Genomic DNA, 20,507 nt, shown 5'->3' with positions numbered 1-20,507 from the left:
GTAATCAGAAATCAAAATAAAATTCCCATATGAAATGTTGATAGGTTGGCTATATTCATAAGAATATAAGAAGACTACACAATCCTTAACGCTTAGCTTTTGATACATTTAAAATTATTTAAAATTATGCTAAGAATATATTCAATTAATATATCCAAAAAGAACATTCCAGAAGAATAAATTTAGAAGAGAAGAAATGTATATTCACTGAATGTATTCAAGAAGATTATCTTGAAAGCAATTTTAGAGAACTTAAATTTAGTTAGTCTGGGGAAATGGTCATGCACTGAATTGATCCTTCAGCTAGCTAGCTTTGGGCACATCAGTCTGTTTCTGCCACAACGAGGCTCTGCAGAGGATGTAGCTGCTGTGGACTCTGCCACAAAGTGGGGCCCAGGAAGAAGAGAGGTTATTGGCTTGAGTGACGTTGGATCACAGCAGCGCCTAAGAAGTGGGGAGGGAGCCTAAATATGGAGCAGGCTTTTAATTTCAGGCACTCCTCCCCTAGAATTCCTGGGCTCCAAAGACATCCATTTAATAAATGCTGAGTAAGTTTGATGGGACACAGCAAAGGACACTGTAAGGAAGACCCCCTTATGGCCCATACTGGCTGACTCAACACGAAGCCTGTTGGTAAATTCCAGTCTCTGGGGCAGCCAAACACCAACTCTCTCTGGCTTTCTGACCTGCAGAAATGGAGGTGGGACAGCCGGGTTGGTCTTGGCCTCCGTTGACGAAGTAGTCCACATGTCCAACAGGAATCCGAATACCCAAATCTGCAAGGAGGCAGAACCCCGTTACCCTCTTACTGCAGGGGCCTATTTTCCAGGTCCCATAGCAGGGTCCACCGGCAGCAGAGCCTGAGGTCTGACCGTGGGGGTCCACCCCCTCTCTGTGCTGAATGGGTGCCCACTTCATTCCTAAGTGCTGGGAGACTACAGAACTAGCCCTCAGATGGTTTTCTAAACAGGTTTTGCCGTGCTGAAAGGAAGCTAAGAAGAAATTTATAAGAAGATACTCATATTTGCCTAATAAAATCAAGAAAAATATCCCTTAATATAAGTTTTTATGAATCAATAAATGTTATAATAAGCTTGGTAAATTTCCTTGTTGAATAGTTTCTATTTTGCTTTAAGTGATAGTTCAGATATGTGTGTGTGGGACCACATTTCCAGTCTCCCACATATTTTTGTGCTTTCATGACTGAGCAGAAATATAATCTGGCTACAAAGAGATGACTTTGAGAGGCTGTAGCCTGCATCTCACCATTGTGACTCTATCTGACCCCTCAGACTCGGTCAGATTCAGCTGCCAAAGACCCTGATTTTCTTCTTCATATTATCTATCACAGTTGTAAGCAACTGAGCGTGTATTACGTGCTTAACGTCATCTATCCAGGGGTTAAGTGATGACCTAGAATTCATCCTCGCCCATCATCTGTCGGGTCAGCTCTACCTCCAAAATATATTTTGAGTCTTTCTACTTCTCTCTGTCTCTACTGCCACCACCTTTGCCCATGCCACTATTGTCCCCCTCACCCAGGCCACCACCGCAAACACCCTCCAGTGAGCCTTCCCTTACTGCCCACTGGCAGTCCATTCTCTGCCCAGCAGCCAGAGTATTCTTTTAAGGAAATCCAAACCGCCGCCCTCTCCTCACTGATCATAGAATAAAATTTAAACTCCTCGCCATGTCCAGCCTGGTCCTCCTCCCTTTTCTCAGCATATCACTCACTGCGCTCTAACCATGTGGCTCTTCTGTCTGTCCCCACCCACAAGGCTTTCGTTTTGGCTGTCCTCTCCCCCTAGAGTGTTCTTCTCCCCGCTCTTTCCAGTGCTGGCTCGTTCTCATCCACAAAGTCTCACCTCAAATATCACCTCCTTGGCCAGATTTTCCTCAATAATCCTATTTGAAGTAGACCCCGAACCCCCTGCTGAGTCACACTTCTCCCATATCCCTCATTATCATAATCAGAGGGTGGAATTATCTTGACTGCTCGCTTGTATGTAAGCTCCACCACGGCAGGGCCTTTACCCGTCTTTTTTCCTGCTCTATCCCCAACACCAGCACAGTACCTGGCACACGTTAGTGCCAAATACTTATTTATTGAACAAATTAGTGAACGAATGCTTGCCGATTAGCTTGTAAGTTCCATGTGGGCAGGGATCTTATTTGGTGCCTTGTGCATTGCAGTATTCTCAGTGCCTGCTACATAGATCATAAAGACCGACTGAATAAATGGAATGCCTTTTTTTTTAAAAATCACATTAGGAAGTGGCTCCAACTTTGAAGGGGACTGAGAGGCTTAGCACAGGTAAACGGGGACCAATGAGTCACCTATTTAGCAAATTTAGGAATATAAGGCGTTAACCTTGTTAATTGACATGGTTAATTAACTTAATAGCTAAGCAGAGGGCTATGGGCTTTGGTTTCCTATCTGTGAAATGGAGGTGGGAAAGAGGGTTGAATAATATGATTGCATGAGTTTCTTCCAGAATCCTGAATCCGTGAGTCTTGAATGCTAAAAGAAGGCTTCTAGCCAAATGGAATGAGACATGGCCATCTCTCAGTTAAACTGCAAACTCTTCTGGTCAGAGACAAATGTAACTTCTTCTTGTACCCAACACACTGAGCATGGGGCCTGGCACCAGACTCTGTGGGTGTTTGACGTCGAGTAGAAATGAGGAGGAGTGCCCGCTGGTCAGAAGTGCTTAATTTGGTCATGATGGATTCAGAGCCGGGGGTTCTTGCCTGTGCCTGTCATTACTGGAGGGGGCAATTCTCACTCTTCACTAGACTGAGGGCTGGCCTTATCCTCTGGGGAGGAGGGAAGTCCTGATAGGTTTGAGTACCTGCCCCAGGAGTGGAATGCCCCAATTTCCTGGGGCCAGGCATGTTCACCCTGAAAAAGTAGCAAGACTTTCCCAGGCAGAAGTACCCTCTGAGTACTACCTCAGACAAAGCTTAGTGTTGAATCAGAGTGAGACTCATGACCAAACAGTTTTGGTCCACAAATGAGAATCCTCCTTTCTGCTGCCGGCTAAAAATAAAATCATTCATCTCAGTCTTCAGAGAATGACAGAGCTGGAAGAGACTTTCAAGATCATGCTAGTAAACTCCTCACTGCAACAGAAGCTTGGAGGGGAAGGGTCTCCTCCCAGGGCCACACAGATAAATGCCAGCCTCCTGGCCTCTGCCCTGTGCTTATTCCCCCACCCCAGCTCACTGTCCGTGTCTGTGTGGATGGCTTCCACAAAGAGGGCGTCCCCAGGGTCCAGGCGCTCCTCCAGGCTGGCTCTTGTGTACTCCGGTCCAGCAGGGTCCAGGCCTGCAAGGACAGACATGTCAGGGGCCCTTTCGTGTCAGCCACAGGAACCCTCATGGACCCACTGCACACCTACATGGGCAACCCTTCCAGTTCGGATCAGAGTCCCCCAACAAGGACCCAAGGGCGAGAGAACTAGCTCAGGACCACCTTTCCCAGGAAGCTCTACTCTGTTGTCTCTAACCTCTCAATGACCCAGTTTCTCTGGCTCTGAAATGTGCTTGCTAACACCAACCATTTGGCAAGGATTAATGTCAGTAATATTAATCCTCAGGTAGTAATAACAATGGCTATAATTTTTTGAGTAGTTACTATGTGCCAGGCCTTGTGCTGGGCACTTTCACACTTTCTAGTCCTTACAACAACAGAGCAAAGTAAATATTACTCTCCCCAGGCCTTAGCTTGGATCCCTTTTCCTCTTCCTCCCAAAAAGCAGACTATGAGACAAGGATTTAAAGTGCAAGTAGCTTATTTGGGAGAAAATCACAGAAAGCGTAGTGAGGGAGTGGAAAAACCAGTCAGAGAACGAAAGAAAATTTTAATGAATAGATTATCTCTTTGGGTCTCATCCCACTGGGGTCCCTCTGAAGGACTCTGTAGAACATGACTCAGAATTATCTCAATGAAGTGCCAGGAAGCCAGAGTATTTACCACACAGCTCTGGTCCCTTATTGATTGAGGGTAGCTCCTGAAGCATAAAGTTCCCAGCACTTTGTAAGTATTTAGCAAAACTGTCTAAAGGTGATTTCCATAGTGGGCCAAGGATGTATGAGCTGTTACAACCCATTTTACAGTTGTAGAAACTGAGGCTCAGAAAGAAATACATGGCCTCTAACACTGACATTAGAGATCATGCAATAACAACACAATACCATTTTATCCAAAAGGGCCACAATAAGTAAATTTCAGGGGTGATTGATGACTTGATCATAAGAACAAAGGCCCAACACTTCCCTCTGCCTGCCTTAGCAAAGGCTCTTCCAGGTCATGATCTCTCTCTCGCTCTCTCTCTCTCTCTCTCTCTCTAAACCTGAGAGGATGGGCAGGGAAGAATGTTACCTGTGATCCGTCCCAGCTGGCCTTTGTAGAAATGTCCTACCATGCCCCCCACGTGGGCCCCCAGGCTGACACCAATGATGTGGATTGAGGACTCTGACACACCCAGCACCTAGAACGGGCATTTACAGTGAGTTACATTTGTGTCACAGCAGCCCCTGGCCTTACAAGGGTAACACTTTTCCCTGAGGCATCAGAAGCAGAAGGTCTTGGGCATGACACACCAGCCACACATGTTTTGGGAAAAAGTGCAGAATCTCACCCTGTTAATCACTTGCCCTCTCCCTGGGCTCCCCACCTTGACAACCCACTCACTTTCCCTTTGGTGTCCAAAGTATGTGAGGCATGACCATGGCCATTTCCTCTTGAGGACCTAGAAGAGTCAGCCATTGGCACCGCTGAGGTAACACACAGTGGCATGTTGTACAGAGGAACAGCGGGAGGCTCAGAGAGGTTCAAAAACCTGCCCAAGGTCAGCACTGTACGTGGCTAGGTTGGGATTTGAACCGAAGACCCACAGACTACTGGGTGGCTCTGCTTCCACCTAAAGCTCCTTCTCACATGTCATTTCTTTCTTTCTGACCCCTTGCTTCCCCGTAAGCAGCCAGAACTCACCCTAAGCTCTTCTACACCTACCAGGAGTTTACTGAGGAAACGGGAGATCTCGAGTCCCAGCTTAACCACATTTTCCACGGCTGAGAAGTAGACACCTGTAGAGCCATAAACCCAGTCCACAGCGATCACGTTAACATCTGCTGCCTGCAGAAGGGCACCGATGAATTTATCAATCCAGGAAGGCTTTGTTCCTAAAGCCCTAGACATGGGGCCAAGAAAGGATAGGAAAATTATCTTCCCAGCCAGCATCCATTGTCATGGAAATTACAATGACATTTCTATAAACAGAACAAACCCAGAGAAAAGGTCACAAGTAAGCAGGGGTGGGGTGGGGTGGGGGCGGTATGGGCACTAAATCCTACAATGCTTTGAGCATAAGGAGGACATAATCTCAAAGTTAGCAGGGCTCCTGACTGCACATGTGGAGCCTGTGTGTAAATTATAAGAGTACCTTTGTTCCAGGTGGATGTAGCCTGAGGCCAGGGCTCAGAGCTCAGGTCAGTGTTCAGCCCCACTGGCCCTCAGTCAGGTACCTTTGTGTAATGCATACACCACACAAACCACTGCGCTGACCCTGCTTGTGCTACTCATGGGAAAGAAAAGATAGCTTTGTGTATTAGAGTTAAGATTTGCAATCTTAATTCTCATTCTATAATATAGGCTCTTTCCTTGAGGATGTTTTCATTTACTCATTCATTCATTCACTCTTTCCTTCATTCAACAAATGGGCCAGGCAGTATGCCAGGTGCTTTGTGAGAAATTAAGATAAATAAGATATATTCCTCATCCTTCTGGAACTTAGAGTATAATAGGACTTTTCTAGGAAAAGAAGAAGAACAGGAAAAATTTCAGAGAGCTTTCCCAAGAGATTGGGAATGGGGAAGAAGTTTTCTCAATGGCCCAGAGCTTGCTCGCGTGGACAGGGGAGCCCAGACTGGGTGTATGCCAGGGAACGTGGCTTTGGGGCATCTGGGAGCGGGCAGCGTGGTGAGGCTGCTGAGCTCTTCAGCTCCATTAGCTACCTCTCGGTTGAGGGCACACACTCAGCCTTGGGTAGTGGCTGAATGCAAGATTTGCCAGAGAAGAGACCTCGGTACAAGAGAGAGAAGGGATGCCTGAGGGAGGATGTGGCTGGGACCCTGGAGTGAGGGACTGGAGAGGCAGAGAGAACCCAGAGATGAGGAAGTGGGGATCCTCTGTGCAGTGCCCCACTGTCCACCTCTTCATCGGGCACCCCCAACTCCAGCTGCTCCACAGCGCTAGTCTTTCACCATGTTCTCTCCCTCTCTCCTCTCAGCAACTTTTTTCTGTTTCCGGCATTCTCAGTGGGCTTTGGAGAGAAGATGTTGGAAGGAAGGGTGGTGATTAAATTGGGACTCAGAGACTATGCATTGTAACAAAATTTGGCCTGCAGGGCCTCAAAGAAGTTGAAGAAGTGTGTAGCGCCTGAGAAACGCTAACCTCTGGGAGTGATGGAAGTGAAAGTTTCTTAGGTCATGAAACCCAGGAAAAAGAGAAGAAGAGGAGATAAAACCCTGGATAAAAACACCACGATTTTACCCCTGAGTGATTGCACAAAGCCTACGTCCTCACTGGCTGAGATGAATCATGCAACCCACGCTTCAGGGAGGAAAGGATCACTGAGACAATCTCTACAACTTCCCTTTTATTCAGATACGGAAACCGAGCCTCTGTGTGCTAAAGTGACTTGCCCAGGGTCACACATATTTACAGTTGGAGAGTGTGTCCAGGGTCACACATATTTACAGTTGGAGAGTGTGTCCAGGGTCACACGTATTTACAGTTGGAGAGTGTGTCCAGGGTCACACATATTTACAGTTAGCAGAGGAGTAACGTATGTGACCAACAAGAAAGAACAACACGATGTGTGTTCAGGCTGCTATGAGACATCTTCAAAGTCAGCAGGAGGTGGGCAATGGGACCTGTGACAGGCAGTAAATCCATCTCTCCTTTCGCTCCCCACTAACTTCCTATGGCATTATGGTCACTTTCTAGCTCTTAGCTGAGGTGATCCTATTGGTTGGTTGGCTCCCACCTGAATCCATGGATAACTAGCTTGGTTCCTAGAGTGGCATTGAACCCCGAGTTCCGGATGTCACTACTTTCTTCCACGAGCTGCCCACAGCGAGGATCAGAAGGGGTGAAGAGGAGAAACTGGACTTTGAGATTGGTGCCTCGGAGAAGATTAGCATTCTGGAAGTCAGTGCACTTTGTCTGTGGGGTAGGAGGTACATCTCCTAGAGGAAAAAACAAACAAACAAATAAAAAACCAAGAAATATCCAAGGTGAGGTCATCTGTTCTTAAAAGGAAAAAGGGTGTTCTTGAAAGGAAGAGAGAAACAGGAGCTTATAGGCATTCATCATAAATCAGCAAGTGTAATAATCAGACTCATTTATTAAAAGCATCACTTCTGTAACCAAAATCTGTGAATATTTTTCATGTATAAAGATAAAACACCAGAGAAGAATATGAATATTGCTCAGCTAGAGAAGATTAAAGGCCATGGTGAAATGGATATTGTCATGGGCTAAACTGAGTCCCCCGACCCCTGCAAAAATTCATGTGTTGAAGTCCTAACCCCTAATACCTCAGAATGTGACTATATTTGGAGATAGGGTCCCTACAGAGGTAATTACATTGAAATGAAGCCATTAGGTGGACCCTTATTCAGTATGACTGGTGTCCTAATAAGAAGAGGCAATTTGGTCACAGAGAAGAAAGATGATGTGAAGACACATGGAGTAGACAGCCATCTACAAGCCAAAGAGAGAGGCCTGGAATGGCTCCTTCACTCACAGCCCTCAGAAGGAACAAACCATACTGCCACCTTAATCTCAGACTTCCAGCCTCCAGAACTGGGAGATGATAAACTTCTGTTGTTTAAGCCACCCAGTCTCTGGCATTTTGTTACAGCAGTCCTAGCTAAATAATACAGTTTTCTGGGCTGTGAAATGAGCAGTTGCCCTGGGGACTAGGTCCATTCTGGTCTGAGCACCCCATTCCAGAGGGTTTCAAACTCCCCCCTCCAGCCTCCTCACTTCTTTTCCTTATGAGCAGTCCAGAGCCACTCCAGAGGCTTCCAGCGCCCAGCACATGGCTGCCCAGCCAGATGGTAGAGAGGACCCTTAATGAGCTGTATGTATTCTACGGTGCCCTCCAACAGGTACGTTTAAATGGGATATTTTATGGTCAAGGTCACTGAAAGGCCTTCTACAATACTGAACGGAAACAGCAGCATGAAACTCCTGCTTCCCAGGGAGCTAAAAATCTGGCCTATCTTCAATACCCAACGGCCCACCCTCATGCCTGTGATAAAGAGGGGGGGCACCTGACACCCAGTTGGTCTTACAGAAAGAGACCGGCCGGAGCAGCAGGGCACACACTGTCGCACTGGCCCCCCAGCCCCGAAGTCCTGGTGCTGTTAGCAGCTACCTCACATTCCTGCCATGGGACAAAACTATCTGCAGAATCAGAAGACAGGTCCAGATTGCACACTGATTTGTGCAGGGCTCTTCACGAGGAAGACAGCTATTTCAGGTTTCTGGAATGGTTGTCTGCCTTCAGAGGTAACGGGGGAGCACATGTACAACAAGCCAGTGGATCTGGGGTGCGCTGGGCTGTGGTACTGTGAGCAGATCGTGGGAACCGCACCTTTAGAGAGTGCTGACAGCGGTTTCCTCACCTTTGCACCTAAGCCCCAGACCTGGTCCCCGAGCCCCCTTGTATCTCCCTTCTGAGCAGCCAGGTCTTGGACACCCCGGCGATGAAGCCCACTGTGACTGTGCAGGCCCCCAGGCTCCTCAGCCTGTGGCAACTTGAGCTCCCATGGAACACAAGAGAGAACGATGCCTGACTTGACTGCTTCATCTGCCTTCCCCCAGCTTTTTGAAGAAAAGATGAAAGGACTCTGCTTGAGCATGAGACTTGAACCACATACATGAATACATTTGCTCTATTGGTCATGTAGGGAAGTTTGCATCCATCAGACAGAGAATTAAGAGTCCTTTTAAATAAGTATAGTATGTCACAGAGCAAGGCCCAACAAGCATCACAGAATCAATATATTCCAGACAACGTTATCTAAATAAGACGTAATAAAATTAGAAATCAGTAACAAAAGTTATTTAAAGACACATTTGGAGATTTTAAAATTCCCTTTTAAGTAATGAATGAGTTAAAGAATAATCACAATGGAGACTAGAGAATATTAAAAACTAAATAACAATAAAACCAATACAATATCAAAACTTGAGTTAAAGTAGCTAAAACAGTACTAGGCTGATATCTATAACCATAAATGTAAATATCAGGGGAAAATGGGGGAAGACACCGATTAGGTAAATTAACCTTATAACTCAGAAAGCTGAAAAAGAATAATACAGCAACACCAAATAAAATGTAGGGAAAGAAATATAAAGGAAATAGTTAAGGGACTTCCCTGGTGGCGCAGTGGATAAAAAAAAAAAAATCTGCCTGCCAATGCAGGGGACACAGTTTCGAGCCCTGGTCCCGGAAGATCCCACATGCCATGGAGCAACTAAGCCTGTGCGCCACAACTACTGAGCCTGCGCTCTAGAGCCCAAGAGCCACAACTACTGAAGCCCGCGTGGCTAGAGCCCGTGCTCCGCAGCAAGAGAAGCCACCACAATGAGAAGCCTGCGCACCACAACAAAGAGTAGCCTCCATTCACCGCAACTATAGAAAGCCTGCGCACAGCAGTGAAGACCCAATGCAGCCAAAAATAAATAAAATTAAATCTTAAAAAAAAAAAAAAAAGGAAGTAGTTGAAATTAAAGAAAACAATGAATATGAACAGCATCAGTAGCTGCTCAGTCCATGCAGTTGCTCAGGCTGACCTTCCTGGAGAAATCTTTTACACTTTGCTTTCTGCCACCCCCGTACAATGGTGAGTAAATCCTCAGAACACAATATTCAGAATTACACCATTCTCACTACCTACACTGGCACCACCTTGGTTTAAGCCACCATCATCTCTCAAAATTATGTAGCCTGTAATGCTTTTCCTGCCTTCATTCTTGTCCCCCTTCAGTCTATTTGCAACACAGTAGTAGAAAAGTAAATCAAATCATGTCACATCTCTGTGCAAAAGCCACCAAGGCATTTCACTCAGAATAAAATCCAAAGTCCTAACAGTGGAAGAAAGCCCTAAATATCTTAGACCATCCCCTTGGGGAGCCCTTCGCCTGTCTGACTATTGCTTCCTCTGTTCTAGCCACTGTCCTCCTAGCTCTTCCTCTCTCTAGACAGGTTCCCACCTGAGGGTCTTTGCACTAGCCATTCCTTCTGCCCAAAGTGTCTTTCTCTGGACAACCACGTGACTAATTCCCTCTCCTCCTTTAAGTCTTTGCTTGTCAAATGTCATCTTCTTTCCTCTAACCCCCTATTTATTTATTATTTATTTGGCTACACTGGGTCTTAGTTGCGGCATGTGGGATCTAGTTCCCTGATGAGTGATCAAACACAGGTCCCCTGCATTGTAAGTGTGGAGTCTTAGCCACTGGACCACCAAAGAAGTCCCTAACCCTCTATTTAAAATTGCAATCTGCCTATGTGCCTCACCTCCGTTCTCTCAATTTTCTTTATCCTGATCTGTTTATTTTTATAGCAATCATCACTTAATGAAGATTTTTTATTTACCAGTTTATTATTAAATGTATTGTTTATTAATTTCCCCACATTAGAAGATACTTTCAAAGAAGGAAGGGATTTTTATCCATTCTGTTCACTCTACTGCCTAGAATAGAACCTGCCACACACAATAAACACCAAAAGGTAGTTCTTTGAAAAGAATAATAAACCAGATGTACTTAAAAAAAAAAACCAGATGTACTTTTGATGATAGAGTAAGAAAAAAAGGGGGAAGTCACAAATAAACAATATAGAGAATTAAAAAGGGATGTAAGTCCAGTAGATTTTTTTAAACCACAAAATAGCATGTTTATACCCATCCAACAGTTAAAAAATAGATATTTTCCTAGAAAATTGATAATCCCCTAGAAAACTATAGCTTACTAAAACTTAGTCAAGAAAGAAAAAACAGAAAATCAAATGTAAAACTGTAGTATAAAGGAATTGAAACAGTAGTTTTAAATCTATTCATCAAAAAACTCTATCAGGACAGATTTCACAGAGAAGTTCTAACAATCCTTCAACTCCTATCTTACACATACTGTTCCAGAGAATAGAAAAGGGGAGAAAGAATCCAAACTCATTCTATGAAAATAGCCAAAATGTCAAAACTGGACAAGGAAAGAAGGAGAAAGGAAAACTAAAGGCCAGTTTCACTATTACACACAGACATAAAAATCCTAGATAAAATGCCAAATCCTTCAAGGATAACAAGTATACATCATGGCCAAGCAGGGTTTAATCCAAGAAATGAAAAGATGGTTTAACATTAGAAAATGTATTAATGTAATTCACATATGAACAAATTAAAGAAAAAAACCATATGCTCAACTCAATAGATGTAGGGAAAAAACACACAATAAAATTCAATACCCAACACTCCTTAACATAAGAAAGGAAGGGTACCTACCAAAAGTCTATAGCAATGATTATAGTTATTGGTGAAATGTTAGAAGCATTCCATTCAGAACTGGGAACAAATGAGAATGTCTGCTATCAGTGCTTCTATTAAATACTGGACTGGAAGTTCTAGTCCTAGTTAGTAAAACAAGACAATAAAATAGGATAAAGATTATAATGTCTGAAAAGGGGGAGAAAAAATTGCCAATATTTGCAGACGATAGGATTGAACTGTCCGTCATTCAAGACTATGGAACGTGGCACAGTGAATCATGCTCAGATACCCCATCCCTCCAAGCACCACTTCAGCCAAAGAGTAGTGACAGATGAATATCCAAAAGAGAGGGAGAAAAAGACATAGACGATCTCAAACATAAAAATAATATCTCCAAAACAGGAACAAGAATAGAATTGCAAAATGGTGATGGGTTCCAGGTCTGACAGAAGACAGTGGTTTTAAGAATTCAGTTTTGTGAGGTAAGCGGGATCCAAAAGTGCTCCAAGTCAGGTGTGGAAGACCCACCAGTGGTAGCCAGCGGTGGAGAGGGGCTCCCCAACTCAGGAAAGGAAGCTAACAACAAAAACAATACAAACAAACACAGCTATTGACTTTTTACTGGGGCTCTAGCTTTATCTAGGGAGACAGGATAGAAAGACAAGGCCTCACTCACAGGAGCTGAGACAACGCACATTTCTGGAGGAGAGAGGGCAAAGATGGGGGCTCGGGTGGGGAGACAGAGAGATGAAGAGAGAGACTGAAAACAAACTTTCCATTGAAAATTAAAATGAAACTTATCTATTGTGTCAGAAGTCAAGATAAGAGTTATCTTTGGGTCAGTAGTGAGTAAGATGAGATACAGGGAATGGGTTTTAAGAATCTGGTAACATTTTATTTCTTGATCTGAATGATGGTTACACAGGTGAAATCATTCTGAAAATTCATTAACCTGTGTATTAATAATCTGTGTACCTTTCTGTATGTATGTTGTACTTCAATAACTAGTTTACTTTTTAAAAAGCTTGAAAACAAATATATAAAGAAATCAAATGTTTACACAGATAGTCGATAAAGCCAATAAGTGGATCATGAATTCATTCCAGGTGAAATAAAGTTTTAAAAATCTTTGACAAAGCTTTAAAATAAGTATGCTGAGAATATACAAGGATAAAAATAAAGACAGAGCATAAGAAATTATGAAATAAAAACGGGCATAAATGATAAGATATATAGTAAAAAGCTAATAAGAAATGGAAATGAAAAAGATAGTCATGGAAATAAAAATGGAATCAATGCTATAATGTCTAGTACAGAAGAAGTAAAAGAAGCTTTTTAATATGAAAGTGCAGTTAAAAAGTATAGACAATAGATGGAGAGGCTCCAACATTTAACTAGTAGCTGTTCTCTAAAGGAAGAGAATGGGAGAAGAAACAATATTTTGAAAAGGTAACTGCTAAGAATTTTTCATAACGGAAAAAAGATATGAGCTGTCTAATCACAAGTTATACTCAGGGTAATGAGCAAGATAAAAAATAAATAAATCTATACAAATAGGCAGATGATAGTAAAACTGCAGAACATTAAGTATAAAAGATATTCTTAAAAATTCCCAGACAAATGCATTGGCAAATTTAAAAGCAATGAAAAATATAATTTCCTGAAACTGACTCAAGAAGAAATAAAAATCCAAATAAACCCGCTAGCACCAAAAAAAGAAAAGATCAAACTGGTAATCAAGAGTCTTCTCTGGCCCTAAAATACGCTAGAGCCAGATGGTTTTATTTGAGAACTCCACCAAACCTCTAAATTACAAGTAACCTTTATCTTATATAAAACTGTTTCATAGAACAGAAACTTATTTTATGTGGTTATAATCATCTTAGTATCAAGACCAGAGAAGGGCAATACAAGAAAAAAAAAATGACAGATAAATTTCCTTTATGAACAAATATACAAAATAATAAATATAAATATATACAAAAATAAAAATAAATGTTGGCCAATAAAATTCAACATCATATTAAAAAATACCCCACAGGAGTAGGAAAAAAACAATACCCCATGACCACAAGATTTGTCCCTGGTGCTCTTCATCTAAACCCATAGAGTTTAGAAGAAAATATGAAAGATTATTTTTATAAGAAGATTGCTTAAACAAGACACCAGAAGCACAAATCACAGTAAGAAATAAAAATTAAGACAACAGTGTAATACTATTTTTTCTATGAGATTGACAATATGAAAAACATTTGATAATACAAAGTGTTGTTGGAGAGGGTGGGAAAACAGACGTGCTCACGTACTAATCAACAGTTATAACTTCTTTGCAGGGCAGTTTTTCTCACATTTGTCAAAAATGTGTAAGACATAAATCCTTTTAGATCTAGTATATAGTGTATAAACAGCCACTTCATAAAACAAGATATATGGTCACTTTACATACACACACGCACACACACACACACACATGCACTCAAATAAATGATTGCGTTAGGAGAAAGCACACATGAAGCTAAGTAGCACCTTTTCAACGCCAACCGTTGATGCAGGGAAGGGGTGAGCAGAGGCCTGTGGTGTTGCAAGGGAAGTATGAATCATGGAGACCTTCTTGGAAGACGTGAAGAGCAGAAATAAACAAAAAGGTAGTGTAAGCAACTACAGGCAGAAAGAATGACACACCCTAAAGCTGGGGAATGAGAATTAAATGTCTCGTGGACCTGACACAAAAGCAGTCTCTGCTGTTGGGGGCAGAGGGAAGGGAGCTTTCCAAGGGTGATGCCACTGCTGGTCAGAGAGGAGGGGATTTTACTCCTCCGAGATGCCCTACGCCATAAGAGGGTTTAGATTTGCTATATTAAGCAAGGGAGAGCGGTGGGTGGGGTTTTCACTGGGAAAGGCACGATGCAAATGGCATCTGAGGGAAACTGTGCTAAAGGTCATTGGTTATCTGTGGTGAACAGGACTAGTTATCATAGTACTGCCAGGAGGGATGACAGGCCTGAACTTGAGCTGGGTCGGCAAGATTAGAAAGGACCTCTAACAATCTCAATGACAAAATTGTTGTTAGTTTGGAAATTTTAAATTTTAAAATTAAATATATCTTGGAACAATGGATATTTATAGGGTGAAAATGAATCATGTTTTGGAATTAATCACATTTTATGTTTTTATACTCTTCCTGGCTTGTGCAAGGTGAAAAGGAGTAACGCAGATTTTAGAAAAATGAGTAAAACAACTAGAGGAAGTTCAATTTTTGTGACTTAAGAAAGTGCTGTCATTCCCATTATGATTGAAGGTTTTTTTCTCCCTCTTTTAAATTCATCTCAGGAGAGGGCTTTTAGGGGACCTTCCAAAGGTTAGCGCTACATAAATAAATGGCTTGAAAAAATAGAATTATTGACCAAAAGAAGTCCCACCCAAGGCCCCAGCCCCCGACTTACCTGTACTTCCAACACTGAGCCACAGAAGGAGCCCCCATGACCAGAAGCAGCCCTCCCAGGGGTCTGGGGGCATCGTTGAGCTGGAAGTCTCAGAGCTGGGGCGAAGCCGACCGCTAATGACAAAGAGATCTCATAACCCAGCCTCTCACAGTTTTGAACACTAAACACCCACTTGGGTCTTACTAATCATTAACTGGCCTCCTGACCTGTAACAGGTCTCTCCCTATTTGTTTAACTTCCCCAGTTTTTCTGTTTCTTCTCAATGAAAAGAAATATACTTTTTTCTTTTCTTTTTTTTAAAGCAGGGGACATTGAAACACATTGCCCTTCCTCTCTGAGCCAAACATCATCAGGAAACTATTTCCTGCACCTCTCCCACTTCCCATTATAAAATGTTAGTAAAAACCAAGGCAGAAGTCTTTCATCTCTAGGGGATCACAAACCCACATTGTCCCGGAGTCTGTGGATGTGTCTGCCCCCCAGGAGGACTCTGAGCAGCTTGAGGGCAAAGACCTTCTCTATTCATTTTTGAGTCCCCAGTGCCCAGCACAGAGCTGAGCCAACAATGTATTAATATGTTTAGTGTACATTTAACGGAAATAACGAAAGAAGATGAAGTTGGCCTCTGAGAGTACTATCCTTTGATAGAATCTTGGGGCTAGAAGTCCAACCTCTAAGAAGAGTCGTTCAGTGTCTTGAATTCACTGATAAGAAACAAAGAAATAGAGAACAAAAATGACCTATGGAGACCCTTCTGCTGGAAGTGGCAGAGCTGGCCTGGAACCAGGGTGTTTCCAGTATACCGCATGGCCTCTTCACCCAAAGGAGTGGCAGAAACCACAGAGTGCTACTTCTAGACGGGTCAGGGGAAGGGGGAGGCGCCGTACTTGCCCAGCTCTCCTTAATTGCAGCACATTGTTGTGAGGCAGAGAACCCACCAACAGGGCAGTATGGAACTTTCTGGACCATAGCTCTGTGAGGGGAGTACTATCTACATACAACTTCAGGGTATAGAGGGGTTAAGTACCTTGCACAAGCTCATGCAGAGCTGGGGTTTGAAGCAGGACAACCTAGCTCCCGAGGCCATGCTCTGAACCACTCTGCCAACAGGCGGCACCAACCACTGCACCAAGCTGTGCCAGGCCTGCCCAAGACAGGGATGAAATGATTTTGGAGGAGCCAGCCCTTGCTTCCCCTCCTGCACATGATGCCACTGCTCAGGTGCTGTTGCCACCAGGAAGGGCACTACTGAAGGCTGTTCTGATGTCAGAGACCAAGCCAGGTGTAGAGGTCCAGGTCCTCAGAGAAAAGAAGCCAGGATGGGACTAGATGTGCAAGAGATTTCTCAGGGATAAGACCTGTGACGAATAAAAAGGGGAGCTGAAGACAGTAGGGAGACCCTTTAGACCCTGCTGCAGGGCTGACACCTGCGAAGGACAGGGGGAAGGAAAGAGGATCGCACAGGAAGTCCCAGGACACCATGCAGTTCCTAGAATGTCCTGGCCAAGGCAGTGGGGAAGCCTCAAGCTGAAGTCTCTTATGAAAATGAGCTGTATTAGCAACCTCGCCCTGCCCAGTCACTAGCTGGGGGCAGTCTCAGCAGAAGGACGAGAGTAGATGCAGAAGGGCAGCACCCAGGACCGTCAGTCAGTGAGGTTCCTCACAGCAGGAGACTGAGGTCTGCATTCTCCTGGCCACTCCATCACACCCAGAGCTGGCGCGTCAGGCCAGTCACTCCAGCTTTTCCAGCACAGTGTTCCCTGTGCAACATCAGCACAGCTGACGTGTAGCGTGCCGTCCCTGTCACATTCATCGTCTGGTGCAGTGCTCTCCGCAAGGGGCTGGAGTGGTCCTGGGCAAGACCACCTGCCTCAGAATCACCCAGGGGACGGGGGGCAGACCACTGGGCCCAACCCAGACACACTGAATGAGACTCCTTGGGGTTGGGCCCCAGACTCTGCAGTTCTAGCAGGCTCCGCAGATGACTGTACGCACGCCAGAGCCACTAGTCTTCTGTTAATTCTAACCACAGCCATCTCCGTTTCACCAGTGAGGAAACTAAAGCTCACAGAGGCCAGAGACCTGGGGAGCACTGCTTCAGGGGGCCAAGAGAGCGGGGTCCTCCTGGAAAGTGAGGTGACGTGTTTTAGAAGGTGAGGTTGGAGATCTTTCTACAGGAGACACTGGTAGGGAACACCAGCTTATAATCAGTGTATGTGGTCCATCTTCCCCAGGGAGAATGTCAGCCTCGGGACGGCAAAATTCTGGTCTCTTTTGTTCAGTGAGGTGTCCCCAGCACCTAGCACAGTGCCTGCCACACAGCCAGTGCTCTATCTTTGCTAAGGAAAGGCATGGTACCTCTGGTACGGTGTGCTCATTTAGAGAGGGCAGTGGGAAGGGGCCTGATCCCAAGACGGCATCGAGGTCCCCCTCGTGAAGTGGAGTCAGATGGCTTTACTTGCCTAGGATCTAGGAACACAGGGAGGCAAGCAAGAGACCAAGGACACCGGCTTCAATATCCAGTGCTCATTGCTCAGGGCTCCCTGTTGTGTGCCTGCTGCTTAGAACTGTGCTTGGCACATAATAGGTGCTCGTTAAACACTTGTTTTGAAAGAAGGAGAGGAGAGGAAGAGAAGGGAGTGGAGGGGAAGAGAGAAGAGAGGTAGCTACTGGCTACAACCCTTGGAATCCACAGAATCTCTTTCGGCCTTTCCTGCCCGCCCATTCCCAGCTCGGATTCCCAGCTTCCTCACCTTCCTTCAGGATCCCGGGCTGACAGTTCCATAAATGAATACGCCTTTACGTGTGTGTGCATGTGTGCACGCACACGTATATAGAAGCATGGCCTTCAGTTTAGGGGTGGGGTTGGGAGTGGGGGGAATATAAACTAACATACTAACTAATATAAAATAATCTTAGGAAATTATAATTCTGAGCCTCACCAGTTTATTCTATCCCATCCTTTCTGAACTTTTTACACACTTGCTGACCCACTACACAAACCCTCTGCACCTTGCTTTTCACACTAAACAAAATTCTTTCCACCTGCCTCATTTGTTTTTTAAGGGCGCATAGAAACCCATTAGAATGTCTCATGAAATTTTAGTGCACAGCCCAAAATGACTCAAGCCCCTATCCTACTCGATTTTCAGGAAGTCTGATCTTTTGCCAGGTTCCTTTCCAATTTGAGGTGAAGACCATGATTTTGGAGCCTCCACTCCTGGTGTTCTATATGTACTGCATGTGTATACGCGTGCATGCACAGGCATGCACGCACATACACACCCATTCTCAGAACAAACCATAATACACGAGCATAAGGCCATCTACACTCTCGTAAAGAGAATACTTCATGCCCTTTGTGCCCCAAACCGCATAACTTTGCTTTCATTTTAAAGCTGTCTATATTCTGTCTCTGTTTTCCTTGGAAGAACGGTAGACCCTTGCTTTACACTTGTCAGGAGAATGTGTCACAGGTGTCTCCAGGCCTCCAAATTTTGAGAAAGACTGAAAATTGCAGCTTTTACATGACAGTTTGATGCCAAATTCTATGGTTTAGTTTTTGTTCCCTGAGATCTCCTAACCTCAAAGTAAAATGACCTGTAAACCTTGAGAGCTTGTTGCTGGTGTGCAGGACTGTAGGACGATTCCACGAGAAGGTCGAAGGAAGAGGACACCCCGGGGGTCCCCTGGGTTGTGCCTTCTAAGTGGTGGAAGAAACTGGCTGGAAGTGACCCATCTGCCCATTCCACGGGTTTAGCTGGGCTCAGCTCTGCCCACTCCTACCCCTGCCCCCAACGTGCATCTCAAACCCACCACCATCTTTCCTTTTGACGTCACCTCATAGTTGTGGGAAGGTGGAGAGAGGCCACAGGCTGCTGCCAGCACCATCTCACTCCTGGGTTTCATTTTGGCTTTGTCTAAGGAAACATTTTCTAATTATAGCCAACAATTAGAGTGTGGTAGGATTGGAGACAAGCAGACCTGGGTTTAAACTCCAGCTCCATCTCATCCCAGCCGTGTGACTTTAGATGGATGGCAGCTTCTCTGAGCCCCAGTTCTTCACCTGTTAACAAGCTCTAGTAAACTGCCTGACGCACAGCAACTCTTTCTTCCTCCTCTTGTCTTTCCTTCCGCAAAGGAGAGAGTCTCACCAACTCCCTAGGTGTCAATATCCCCAAACCCACACCCCAGGGATGAGAAAATGATGCCAAGACTGCCCTCTCTGCCATGCCTGGATGACCCCTGGGTCCCTAACCAGACCCCATTCCTTGAGGAGCTGATCCACTGGGATGGTTGACTATGAAATCGTCAGAGTCTCCATTCCCTCCCTCACCACCCCCAGCAGCTCTGGCTGTTTTAAAAAGATGCACATTTACTTGCCCTGGAGAGGTGGAGACAGAAGAGGAAATGGAGAATGTGTGGTTGAAGAAGCTTGGAGAAGGGCAGATGAGGCCAATGCAGATCTTAAAAACGTATATATTGCCAAGACTTCTAGCAACATCTAGCAATCTTAGGTACCAAAGAAAGCAAATGAAGTACCATCATTTAGCAGGTCAAAAAATACCATTAATCCCTGTAAAGTTACTCATGACCTATTCTGTTTTTCAGAACACAGATGTTAACTTGATTAGCATGACAAGTTCATACTGTCATTCAGGTCATCTTTTAAATTTACTCTAACATTATGCATATAATTAAGTCTGTTGTCTCTTTCCTCTATTTATTCTGGTCCTCCCTCCTCTCTCTCTCTCTCTCTCACACACACACACACACACACACACACCCCAGCACTCACAGTCAGGAGAGAAGGCAGAGCCCAGGAGCCCAGGTGCGGGTAGGTGGAGACAGAGATGAGGATGGGTGTGACAGTTGTTCTCTTTCGATGGCTTCTATTTTCTCAGAGAAATAGGAAGCAAAGCTGCCAATTGAGAGTCAAGTTTGGAAAGGAGGTTTTGAGGTTTGAGAAAAAGGAGTCTGAAAGTCTGATCTCTTTCTGAATTGTGACTGCTGTGAAGAGTGAGAATTTGCATAGCAAATAGAACAGGATCTTAAAAAGACGCTATCTCTTGTCTCCAACTGCAGCTGAAGTCCTACCAGCAAACAAAAAATGCTACGTCTCCACCCTCCTACCCTGCCGGGACTCCATCCCCCCCCACGCACACACCTCCACCACCACATTCTAAAGAGACTGGAAGGCCTTGGAAAGACAGATCCCAGTGGGACTTACTAGGAGGCAGCAGAACTGCTCTAGGAGACCTCCCTTCCCCACCTCCCCTAGCCGAAAATCAGCCGTTTGAAGGAAAAATCACAAGAATCATAAGTTCTATGGGGGGGTTTCCCATGCCTTCCTGAAAGGGAAGGAAAGGTGGTGCTCTACCTCACCCTCACAACAAAGCCAAGTGAGGGGGCCTACCAGCTGAGAGTGAGGGTGACCACATGAAGGTGACAGTGGCGTCTGCTTCCGAGTCGGCTGTCTGCTAGGCAGCCTGATCTGTCCTC

The 20,507-nt window shown here is 44.7% G+C and overlaps 1 protein-coding gene across 2 annotated transcripts in view; it reads right to left on the bottom strand.

Annotated features, from left to right (window-relative positions):
- The window catches only part of PLA1A (phospholipase A1 member A), a 32,845-nt gene extending 17,585 nt beyond the window's left edge, over positions 1-15,260 (bottom strand). The window contains exons 1-6 of one of the 2 annotated variants that reach the window (XM_082394951.1): positions 15,006-15,260; positions 7,053-7,254; positions 5,018-5,195; positions 4,385-4,493; positions 3,227-3,328; positions 687-776 (exon numbers count right to left, since the gene is read on the bottom strand). In XM_082394951.1, coding sequence (XP_082251077.1) covers positions 687-776; positions 3,227-3,328; positions 4,385-4,493; positions 5,018-5,195; positions 7,053-7,254; positions 15,006-15,078 — 754 coding nt within the window. In that variant the 5' untranslated portion in view covers positions 15,079-15,260. The remainder of the gene's footprint in view (positions 1-686; positions 777-3,226; positions 3,329-4,384; positions 4,494-5,017; positions 5,196-7,052; positions 7,255-15,005) is intronic. The other variant, XM_082394950.1, reaches the window with a different exon arrangement.
- Positions 15,261-20,507: the final 5,247 nt, after the last annotated feature.

This window comes from Balaenoptera borealis, assembly GCF_965194805.1.
Source record: "Balaenoptera borealis genome assembly, chromosome: 5".
Classification (NCBI taxonomy): domain Eukaryota; kingdom Metazoa; phylum Chordata; class Mammalia; order Artiodactyla; family Balaenopteridae; genus Balaenoptera; species Balaenoptera borealis.
Note: the sequence above shows the minus strand (reverse complement) of the source record. Positions and strands in the feature narration are given on the sequence as shown.